Consider the following 12,253-nt stretch of genomic DNA (forward strand, 5'->3'; position numbering starts at 1 on the left):
CTCTTTCTCAAGTACCTCGCCAAAACACTGATTTCCACACACGTCACTTCCACTTGTAATATTTATGTCCTTTAATATTGAGAGTAAACACCTTGTCTCGCATGTTCCCCATCTGCAAGTATCCTGACAATCCATTTTTTAAAAGTATGTTGCGCTAAAGTTTATTTCATGACTATGTTTACATAAGTACTGTGTGTGGGTTGGAGCTGCAGTGCATTTACACTTTATTCTTAAAGTGGTCAAATGTGTCTCTGACCACATTTGTGTTTTGGGTGATCAGATCTTCGATGCTTCTTGGGTGCATTTACACCTGGATTTTATGTGGTTTCGCTCTCTAAACACTATCTGCTGTCCAAACACAGTCCGGTCAGCCAGGATGCATGATAATGTCAGGTTAATATCCTTGATGCCCCAGATCTCATAATATAATGTCCTGTGTCTCTGTTGACAGTGCTTTGACAGGTCTCTTTCACAGTTAAGGGAAATTCACTTTCAGTTTCCATAACAATTGATGAAGTGAATTTCATTCCATCAAATTCAAGAAATTAAAGATGTTTCTGACCTGTAAAAAAATGAATTAGAATGCTCTACCATTCACATTTTGAACTGACTGAATTTAAAGTAAATTGACCACTATCTGTCTGTGTTTAGGTCTTCCATGACATTGCGTACAAGGCGAAGGACAGACAGGACCTGCTGGCTGGCATCGATGAGTTCCTGGACGAGGTCATCGTTCTCCCTCCTGGAGAGTGGGACCCCGCCATCAGGATAGAGCCTCCGAAGTCCCTGCCCTCCTCTGACAAAAGGTCTCCGCCCACATAAAGATGCAGACATTGTAGAAGTCCAATTTGGAGTAGATGTGAAGGCTGGCGCCGTCAGTTTTTACGTCGCTCTTGAATTATTCCAATTCTACAAAGCTAATCCTTGGTATATGTGCTGCAGTCTTCTGTTTGGTTAACCATTTTGTATAAATATAGACTTTGAGGAGGAAATTAGGGTGAGGATTATATCAAGTTTGGGGATCACAATCTCAGATATGGAGTTTATATTAAAGAGTTTAGGTAAAGGACGGCACTATTTTTCTATTCAAAAGAATATAAAAGAAAGTATCTACATATGTTGATAATAGAAGAGATGAGGTCAATTTAACAAGATTGAGGCTGAGGCGTTGCTGTTCGAGGGGAGAACTGTTTTTAATAAATAAACTCTCAACTGGCCAATGTGAATGTGGTGAAATAGAGACCGTAAGCTGTTTATTTATGCAACAACTATTCAGCAGAAAGGAATCAGTTGAAAGGAGAATTAACAGAAATGGGAGATACTGAATTTTCTTTAAAATCATGACTGGGAGATAATTAGAAAAAACATACAGTTGGAAAGAGAATAATTGCATTTCTGAAGACTGCAAAAATATATTCAAGCATTTAAGATAATAAAGTAAAGAGTGCATTGTCCTGTGGAGGGCAGCAATACGCTTAAGTGTCCAGTCTGCTGCAAAATAAAGAAGAAGAAGAAGAAGAAGAAGAAGAAGAAGAAGAAGTAGTCCAACTTTTTACTGCATGCTTGCTGATGCTCCTTTGCTTCCATTGCCAAGAGGAATTATTTTGGAAATCTTTTTTTTTTCTGTCCTGTCATCCATCAGAATTTACAAGGAATGGTTCGGTAACTAGTTTGTGTTACAGTCTCCAAATCTGATTCTACTGTTCAAGTGTTGGGCAGTAAAAACATGTGTAATGCTGTGTGTGTGTGCAGTAACTGTGTGTTCCAGAAGAGCAATAGTTGCAAAATCGTTCAGGTTAAGCTCATTCAGGTATACAGAACTTGTTCAATTATGAAAGAGGCTGTATTTAAAGCTGCCATGTTCCTCAGTATAGCCGAGACCAGATGTTTTAGTCTTAACTGTCCATGTGAGCGCTGAGGGGCGCTGAAGGGGGCTGAGGGGCGCTGAGGGGCGCTGAGGGGCGCTGAGGGGCGCTGAGGGGGGCTGGCGGGGGAACTCCAGTCCTGCTCTTCTGTTTCTTCTTCTGTTTATTCTCAGTCGTCTTCTCAGCCAATCTGGGACTAAATACTGTTAAAAAAAACAAAACTGCACCCACATAGACAGTGTACACTACCAGTCAAAAATTTGGACACACCACGTTTTTCTTTATTTTTACTATTTTCCACATTTTAGAATAATAGTGAAAGACAATCAAATATTTTAGATTCTTTAAAGCAGCCGCCCTTTGCCTTGATGGAAAGGAAAAGGCTTTGGAAAGAAATTCATACATAGGATCAACTTCACTATTTATATTTGTCTAAGAAACACATTTCAAGCATTTTAAGCATAAGCCTTTAGATCAAAATGGCTTTAAGAGAATGAAAAACATAGTACATTCAATAAGGTGGGTCCAATCTTTTAGATAGATTAGATAGATTTTAGATAGATTACTGTTTTCGTGTGATCAATGATACAATGCCTGCTAGACTGAACAAAAATGTGTGTGTGTGTGTGTGTGTGCATTTCAGGAAAAACATGTATGCAGGAGATAACTCCCAGATGAACGGGGACATGCCTCACGACGGAGGTCATGGAGGAGGGGGGCATGCTATAGGAGAAGAGCTGAAGAAGACCGGAAGGTATGAAGTCGTGAATGAGACTAAACTTCATATTAGACTCAGATATGAGAGTCTGGCGTGAGCAGTTTCCCAGATACTTGCCTATTGCCTACTATAACTGCCAGATAAATAGTGTTTGAATCAAAGCACTCAGCAGGAACAGTAGTCTTTTCATTAGGATAGACAGCTGTAAATGTTTGTTGGACCAGTAATGCTGGTAAAATTAGACACCAAGCATCACATGACCTTAAATAAATACAGTCATAGAATTGTAAATGGCCTATGGAAAGTGTCAGATGTAGGAACCAAGCTCAAAATTAATTTACACCAGTATTTCTTTTAAGCAAATTGAAACCATAGTGCCAAAATATGGAAGAGCCGGTGGAGATGAAAGTGATGCTGGAGTTGACAAATGCCCTGCACAACAGTGAACAGCTTAAATGACATGAGAGTAGTGAGCTTTCATCAGTAGTTAGAATAGTTTTATCTGTATTATTTTAATAAGATTTTCATTTAAATTATTAGAACACAGAAAAAGCAACCGCAGAAAATCCTGATGTATTGTTTTGCTCATAGAAATTGAATAGGGTTTCACACTTGCACCGTGCTTTGTAGTGATTTCCTTTCTTATCTATCACCATTCTTATACACCTGCAGCTCAGTGTGCCAGTTCTCAAACTTCACCACCAGAAACCATCAGTCACAACACTTTGCAGAGACAATGTTTGCCAATAAAACACCATATTTTCACTCATTTCTTGCTTCTTAAAATAGTAAGGCAGTTGTCTGGTTGCTAGACCTCCTCCAACAACAGGGTTTGATAATATAATACTTCCATGCTTGAAACTAACGCGGTCCCGCCATAATAAAGACAACAAATAGTTTTAGAGATGAACCAGCAGGCACTGCACTGGCTTTTTGTGTGAACTTCATGTTACTATCGTCTTCAAGCTAAAGCTGGTGTGTGACCCACTGTTAAATAATAAATCAGTGTGGAATTGCAAAATATGTGTGATTTGGCTGTTAATGTGTCAGATAGCTTAGAGAGGTCAAACTACAATGTTTATTATGCTCTGTTATTTCAAAGGTGAAAAATCAACCTAATTAGATCTTATGGGCCTACATTTTAATATTATTGCGGGCCACCCACAAATTCTATTTGGCCACTTAGTGATAAAATCCTAGTTACGCCACTGGAAATATCCTAAGTAGTCAAATAAAATAAAACCAGTCTTGTATCCTTTGTCTTATAAAAGCACTCTTTTCTTGTGAGATAGATCATTTTGTTGATGTGATCTTGCTCAAAATATAAAATGAAAAAAACTTACCAGGCTCTGTATAGTGACAATTACATATTCATGCTGTTGTTTTTGTTATGCTTATTATTCCATGTTGTGGAAGTCTGTAACCATATCTACCGTCTCTCTCTGTTTCTGCAGGTTTTGTGGGGGTCTCATACTTGACATCAAAAGAAAAGCGCCTTTTTTTGTCAGTGACTTCACCGATGCAATTCACATCCAGGCCCTGTCAGCCATTTTGTTCATTTACCTGGGAACTGTGACAAACGCCATCACCTTTGGTGGTTTGTTGGGGGATGCTACGGACAACATGCAGGTCAGTCTGAGATTTGAACCTTGAACACTTTGAGGGGTGTGTAGCATTTATGCTAGGTGACAACATTTCCCCTGTTTCTTCACCTGTAAAAGTGGACGTTTCCCTCCCTGTGAGCAGGGTGTGTTGGAGAGTTTCCTGGGCACAGCGATAGCCGGGGGGGTTTTCTGTCTGCTGGGCGGCCAGCCCCTCACCATCCTCAGCAGCACCGGTCCTGTTCTGGTGTTCGAACGGCTGCTCTTCAACTTCAGCAAGTATGTTCACTCTCTGTTTCCTCACTGTTTGGAAGAGGCCCAACTGAAAATCATAGGAGGTTCAATACCTGGCAAAGACTCTACTGTAAAACCACATCTGTACTAGATGATCCTCCTGGCATATTTGAGAGCGCTTTATGTTTCAGGTGCATCATCCTGATAATGCTTACTGCATATTCCTCCATCCTAGAGAGATGCTGACTGGTGGCTAAGGCTGCAATCACACCTACAGTTTGTTTTCTATGGTCTGAACCATAGTGGAAAAGTTAGTTTGCTGCATTTTGGTATTTGGTTCAATTAGGTTCACACTTCCCAATTGTAAGCGAAGGGGTTTGTAAACAAAAGTCACATGGACTCGTAGGTAGCTCGTTTACTGGATAGAGTGTTGGTAATTGGTAATCTGTTATTGATTTTATCAGCAGGGAGAGTCAAAACAAATCTGATTTCAGTCCCTGTAACTTTAGCTAAGCATGATGGACTTGCCTGCGCAGTTTGTTTCAATTTACCTTCTCTGGTGTTCATACTAGTATGAACACAGAAGAAATAGCTGAATATGAGCATCAGTCCAGACAATTTTGTCATGCTAGCCTTTCCAAGCATTTTCAGGTGTCTTGCTTCTGTTATTTGGTGCCATCCAAGTTTGAATGACATTGTTCTCTCCTGAAGGAGAGTTTAAATTGATTTCTATAATCAATGTAAACTGGATTAAATGTTCCAGAGTTCAAATAAACCGCTCCAAACATGCCATACCAAATGAACCAATCATGCTTAGTTAAACTGTCTTTAGTTAATGTCTAAAACAAAACCTCTGACCACACAGAAGCTTCCTAAAATATCTAAATGGGTTTTACTGGCTATCTCTGACTGCTTGCTTTGTGTCTTCTCTTAAAGAGATAATGACTTCGACTACCTGGAGTTTCGCCTGTGGATCGGCCTGTGGTCGGCGTTCTTCTGCCTGGTGCTCGTAGCCACCGATGCCAGCTTCTTGGTGCAGTACTTCACCCGCTTCACCGAGGAAGGCTTCTCCTGTCTCATCAGCTTCATCTTCATCTACGATGCCTTCAAGAAGATGCTCAAGCTAGCTCACCACTACCCCATCAACGCTGACTATAGGCTGGACTATGTGACGCAATACGACTGCCTCTGTATGGCTCCTGCCGTCTTAGGTGAGATCTTGCTTCTTTAGAGGAGCTTTTTTTTCATTTTCAGGTAATTAGCTGACATTCTTATCCAGACTGACTGAGCACAGTGTTTTTTACTCGACGACACTTAAAAAACACACATGGCTGTTGATGGACCCACTGGCTGTTGTGGGGTTCGAACCTGTGATGTCCTGGCAGAGATGTGACCAAGTCAACTTTGCTCGAGTCCCAAGTCAGTCTCAAGTCAAGTCCCAAGTGTAAATGTAGATTACCAAATCAAGCCAGTCAAGTCCAAGTCATTAATGTCAAGTCTAAAGTCTAAATGTAGAACAGCAAGTCAAGTCAGAACAAAGCAAGAGTCCAGTATCAATTTAATATCTTAAAGAAAACTAAATATCTAGGACTTTTCAATGCAATATGGTTTTAACAGGATAAAAACTTGGTAAGAGCATCATGAGTTTGATTTCTATAATCAGCTTCAACTTCAATAAATTCAATCATCCCATACAAATTCAGAAAACAGAATTTAAATTCAGTCGTCTGCTGGAACAAATCTCATCACTTTCAATCTAAGTCATTTACACAAACACAAGATCTCAAGTCAAGACTTTAGAAACCTTTTCAAGTCATCAAAGTGCAAGTCAAAGTCCCAAGTCACCAGAACCCAAGTCAAGTCAAGTCTCAAGTCTTCTCTTCATGCATCAAGTCAAGTCTCAAGCAATTAAAATTGTGACTCGAGTCCAAGTCATGTGACTCGAGTCCCCACCTCTGCATCCTAGTTTTGGGATAGTCTCTCTAACCACTAGCCCACCTTGCTACTTTTAATTTAGGTAGCTTTACTCGTTCAGGTTTAAAGTGTAAAGGCTAAGTCTGGATTGAGCATTAAATAAGAGAACAAATGCTGTTGTGACTGTGGAGAGGCACACAGCGAGCCTCTTTATTTTCCTTCCTGATGGGGGATGGCAGAGGAAGAGGGGGTCGTCCCGAATGACTAGTAATCCCCTGCTGCTTTGGAAATATCATACACCCACATGCTATTCCCCATGCACACAGAGTCTCAGCTCCAGATAAAGACAGCAGAGCGCAGCGGGGGAGAGGAACAACAGATGTTTACTTGTGACGAGTAAGCTCCCAAAGGCGAGCAAACCGCCGAGCCGAGGGTCTTTAAAGATTCATTTTGCGGAAATCGTTCATGGCCTTTTGTGGCCCGTGTGGCTAGATGAGAGCGACTGACACATCAACACACACTTGTGTAACGCTCGAGTCCAGCGAGCTCCTGACTGGCACAAATTAAACACTGAAAGTAAGGTCGATAGTTAATTGGCTCATTGTCATGCACCACGAATTTTATCGCAAACACTTCATTTTCCAAAACACATGGAAGGCACTGAAGATAGCAACAGAACGCTCTTTACTTAAATCTATCCAAGTTCAAGTTTGTTTATTTATACGGCCCTTTTATCACAAGCATGTCTCAGAGGACTTTTTTTTTTATTGTCGTCATAACTTTGCAAGCATAATACATCTCAGTACAGCACATCTTGGGGTTTATTTGGTGTTTACAGTACTTGTTGAGGATGTGTTGTGTGTAAAGTGCAATGTGAACTGCTTGTGCTGAGAAAGGGTGTTTGTTGTGTTTTTACAGAGAACAGCACAGATATCGTTGGTGATCCTCTGGAAGGTACTTCAGTCTGGTACTGGAACAACACCGACCTAGTAAGTGCTCACTCTGCTGTCCTTCACTTCCTCCAATAAGAAGAAGATTTCAGAATTCCTATATTGTTTAAATGCGGCCACTTTGCTATAACCGTTTTTCATGAATGCAGCAACTTTCCTATTGATTGTTTATATAATATGTTTTCAATGCTGTGGTATTTTGTCAGTGCTTCTAATATAGTGTATACCTAACAAGAACTCACCATTTAAACTAAAGCACTTCTGGATTTCCTCTAAAACCTGAGGCTTTGTGTCACAAATCTCCTGCCAACCACCTGACTTTGATTGAAATTCCCTGCAGGATTTTGCAGAATTATTTTGTGATTACTGCAACCAAAAATGTGTGATTTTATTTTTTATTTTTTTTTGGAACGCTGTTTGTGATGTAGTGAAATTGCTGAAGTTATAGCCAGTCACAAATAATAAAAAGAGAGATACTGTACCTGAAAAAGATTTATGCATGATGGCTGTAAATCAGTAATGTTAGAGGTAAAAGTGACTAGTCTGATGTGGATTCATTTCCAAATGCAGGTTACTGTGACACAGTAAACTGTAAATTGTTATAATATCCTTGAAAGTGGAGCCATGACACACTGTCAACATGCATATTGTCTGTTTCCTCTGCACAGCCAATGAATGCCACGTGGTCGTCCCTTTCGAAGGCGGAGTGCTTGAAGTACGGAGGGGAGCTGGTGGGCAAAGCCTGCGACTTCGTCCCGGACATCACCCTCATGTCCTTCATCCTGTTCTTTGGCACCTACACCTGCTCTATGTGTCTGAAGAAGTTCAAGACCAGCCCCTTCTTCCCCACCACTGTAAGCTACTCACCATGCTCCCATTCAGCTGGCGAAACGTTTCTGAATGCTTACCTCACGGTTGTTAAACAGCAGATTACAGAGAGCAAGAAGTCAAGTCTTTGTGTTTCCCTTATCTTTCACCTAGGTGAGGAAACTCATCAGTGACTTTGCCATCATCCTGGCCATTCTTATCTTCTGTGGAGTCGATATGCTAGTAGGAGTGGATACCCCTAAACTCATTGTGCCAACTGAATTCAAGGTGAGATCTTTCCCCACCTAAAGTGTGCACATCTAATGCACAATCCATGTGTATTAAATGTACATCAGGAGCATTTTCTTTTACTGTGTGGCTTCATGAATGTTAAGAGGATCCTGCAAGTGACCATTTCATAGATAACTTTTTTCTACTTTGTTGTTGGCCTATTACAGACAGAAAAATATCATAATATCAATTCCTTCATATTAAACAAACACTATCTCCATAAAACTTAGGCTACAGTAATAATAGGTTGTGTTCAGATGAGCTTAAGTTTTACGATTGCAGCTTAATGATTGACAGGGTGGAAACATTGTTCACTCCAAGCCTTAAGCCCTTCACATAAAGACTAATGGAGGCATCATTGGCCGAAGTTACATCAATGGCGAAATGCAATATTCACCCAAGTTCCCTCAAAATTTAACCAGTAGTTGCCAAAACATCATGTGACAATCCCAGTAAAACACTGGAAGAGGCTGGACTTGTTTTTGAGGAGAAATCATATATCTGAAGGACTAAAGAGAAATCATACAGTATATCTGAAGTACTTTAAAGGTTGTGTGTGTGTGTGTGTGATGAGGACCAGCACCTCCTCGTCTAGTCGACTCACTAATTTAATCTTCCGTCTTCCCCGCCCCTAGCCAACAAGTCCTAACCGGGGCTGGTTCGTGCCCCCGTTCGGAGGAAACCCCTGGTGGGTGTACCTGGCGTCGGCTCTGCCTGCCTTGCTGGTCACCATACTGCTCTTCATGGACCAGCAGATTACTGCTGTGATCGTCAACAGGAAGGAACACAAGCTGAAGGTGTGTGAGGGAGCGAGGGAGCTGGGGTTGCGAGAGAGCTGGGGTTGCCAGTGCGCCTTGAAAATCTGTATTCTAAGCCAGGTGGTAATTTGTGGCGGTCAGGCGGGAGATGCCAGCCTTCCCCGCGCTAAAATGTCATTGCTGGTTTATTAATTATAGGTGGGGTGGGTGTGTGTGTGTGTATGTGTGTGTGTGTGTGTGTGTGTGTGTGGGGGGGTTAATCTTTGGTGACTGCTGGTAGCACAGATGGGAAGAATGACATTACATCAATTGGCTGTTCTCTGAATTTGATCGAAATTCCCTGCAGGATTTTGCAGAATTATTTTGTGATTACTGCAACCAAAAATGTGTATTTTTTTAAAATTTTATTTCTTTTTATTTTGGAATGCTGCTTGTGATGTTTTTCATTTTCAGTGAAATTCCTGAAGCTCTCTCTCTCTCTCTCTCTCTCTCCCTCTCTATCTCTCCCTCTCTCTCCCTCTCTCTCTCTATCTCTCCCTCTCTCTCTGTCTCTATCTCTCCCTCTCTCTCTCTCCCTCAATCCCTCTCTCCCTCTCTCCCTCTCTCGATAAACAGTATTACAGTTTTGTGGTAAAAATTATTGTGTGAAGTCCTGGACAAACTGCTATATGTTTTAAAGATAATTAGAGAGTGATTTCTTGGAAGCTCTCTAAAGTTATTCTGAAACGTTATTCTGCCAATATAGGGGTTAAATGATCAAACCATGTAAGAGTTGTTTGCTACGTTTTAGCTTTACTGATGCATGCAGCCATTCTGTGCATTATGTCCATGCCTGAACATGCACATGACCTTTCACCTCTTGTGTTTGTTGGCTGTACCAGAAAGGGGCAGGTTACCATCTGGACCTGTTCTGGGTGGCCGTTCTGATGATAGTTTGCTCCTTCATGGGCCTGCCGTGGTACGTTGCCGCCACCGTCATCTCCATCGCTCACATCGACAGTCTGAAGATGGAAACTGAAACCTCGGCTCCCGGAGAGCAGCCCAAGTTCCTGGGTGTGAGGTGGGAACGATAAAACACAGCAAACAAATTAAATCACCATAAACTGATCTTCAAAAACCATTCATAAAATTACTGTCAGGCTATGTTTTAATCCTAGACTCTCGCAGCATATTGATTACTGTCTCTCATCTGTTCTTGTTTGTTTTAAGATGCAGGGGCAAATTTGAGGGGGAACTGAAGGGGTTTTACATCATCTTCATTAAATGAAAGAAATATAAAATTCATCACTCTTATTAACTGTGGATTTTAGAGAAACTATGAGGAAAATAACAATTTAACAGTTCTCAATCACCTTGCTATATATAAGCAAATTGCAAATAAGGTTATTACTGATTCATGCTTACACCCACGTCAAGGGTTTTTTTGTTCTTAATGTTTACAACAGTTGCTGAAGACACTCTTAATTTGTGATAGTTTCAATTTTTTAAGATTTTTTTTGTGTTCTTTTCTTTTGGTGACTTTTTGGTTGTATCCTCAAGAGCCTCCTGATGCTTCAGCTGTAAGCTGAACTAACAAACTCTCGTCCTGCGAGACGCACTGATGTCTATTGATGCAGAGAGCTGACAACTGTGTGAACTTCCTAGAAGCTCAGTGGTCGTCTTTGTTTTGGCTAAATTGGAGGAAAATTTGTGAAATTACTGTCAACCTGAAGCAATCAGTGCCAGTATTCAGGCTTTTCTGACTCTTATTTACGGTTGCAAGTAGGCATATTACTTCTTGAAAATGTGACATTGAAAAAGCAATATTATCAGGGTTTTATCACCTTTGTCTGCAATATGTATTATAGATACCTAAGTTAGCTAAACTGATGGTTAACTATACATGAATTCATATAGTGCGTTGGCAAAAATGTTCTTCTAAATTGATATATTGATTAAAAAGGTGTCTAACCCATACAGTGCTCATCAAATGATACCAAACAGCTATTACACATTTATTCTTCTGACAATCATATTTTGTTTTCTTTTTCTCTTTTTTTTTTATTGCAGAGAGCAGAGGGTCACTGGTGTGGTCGTGTTCATCCTGACAGGACTGTCTGTCTTTATGTCTCCTATTCTAAAGGTAAAGAGATGGGACATGTTTCCCGATTATTATCATTATTACATTAGTGCTTCAGTGTCTTAATGCCATAAGACATAATGTTTCGTCTTTCCAAATGATTGAGCTGTATGCACTGTCCAAAAGAGACACTACAACATTTCTTTAACCCCTTACGCTTCACTAGAGCTGACACAGAGGTTTAATCAGAGACTCAGTTGTAACAAGAGAGGTGTCAGATGAAAGCAGAGCCTGTCAGACTAACTACAGCCTGTCAGACAGTTTTCAGGTTAGTTAAACCTGTCGTCCACAGAAGCTTCCCTCTAAACAAGCTCTACATCTATAGTAGATCATCTCTAGATCAAAGTGCATTAGGTGACATAGCTTCACATAACAAAGGGATCTCAATCATCACAACACAAAAAGTTCTTGGTGGCGTTATAGTGGACCTACTGTATAACAAGGACCTATTATGAGAGGTATATTAAAGTAATTTTATGTCTAATTTTCATATAAATAGCCTAAATGGCGGTTTTGCTCCTCTCTATTGCCAATTAATATAACACAATCGTGATTCAACCTGTAGCCAGTTCATGAAAGCTTTTCCACTGTTTGTTCTAAACAGCAAATCTGGTCACTCTTTCCTGGGAAAAATCCTCTGCTGCACAGGAAGTGATGCGTTATATGTTTCTGCCAGCAGCGACAACAATTTGTTTCGAATCAACAGAAGAAGAACTGGGTAGTTAGCATGAGCAGTGATAGCCACCATGGCTGAACAGACAAAGAAAAGAGAAACTCAAACTGCATCAACAGAAAATCCAAGCTCCGCCCACACTGTTTGATTGACAGGTGATCTCTGGGAAGTGCAGTGCAGAAACACCACAGCGATGAGCGCTGAGCAACAAAGATGGAGACAAAATAAAAAACAAAACAATAATTTTGTGGACTTTAATCAGAGTGATCTATTGATAACCATGGAGAGGACATAAAAAATTAAATTGATGACTGTCACCATAG

The 12,253-nt window shown here is 40.6% G+C and overlaps 1 protein-coding gene across 2 annotated transcripts in view; it reads left to right on the top strand.

Annotated features, from left to right (window-relative positions):
• slc4a4a (solute carrier family 4 member 4a) overlaps positions 1–12,253 on the top strand; it is an 80,398-nt gene that overhangs the window by 57,028 nt on the left and 11,117 nt on the right. For both annotated transcript variants that reach the window (XM_071917808.2, XM_078285323.1), the window contains exons 11-21: positions 652–806; positions 2,509–2,619; positions 4,038–4,212; positions 4,330–4,463; positions 5,355–5,629; positions 7,251–7,321; positions 7,951–8,136; positions 8,264–8,377; positions 9,016–9,177; positions 10,020–10,198; positions 11,188–11,260. In XM_071917808.2, coding sequence (XP_071773909.1) covers positions 652–806; positions 2,509–2,619; positions 4,038–4,212; positions 4,330–4,463; positions 5,355–5,629; positions 7,251–7,321; positions 7,951–8,136; positions 8,264–8,377; positions 9,016–9,177; positions 10,020–10,198; positions 11,188–11,260 — 1,635 coding nt within the window. The remainder of the gene's footprint in view (positions 1–651; positions 807–2,508; positions 2,620–4,037; positions 4,213–4,329; positions 4,464–5,354; positions 5,630–7,250; positions 7,322–7,950; positions 8,137–8,263; positions 8,378–9,015; positions 9,178–10,019; positions 10,199–11,187; positions 11,261–12,253) is intronic.

Source organism: Centroberyx gerrardi, chromosome 8 (genome assembly GCF_048128805.1).
Source record: "Centroberyx gerrardi isolate f3 chromosome 8, fCenGer3.hap1.cur.20231027, whole genome shotgun sequence".
In the NCBI taxonomy this organism is placed as follows: domain Eukaryota; kingdom Metazoa; phylum Chordata; class Actinopteri; order Beryciformes; family Berycidae; genus Centroberyx; species Centroberyx gerrardi.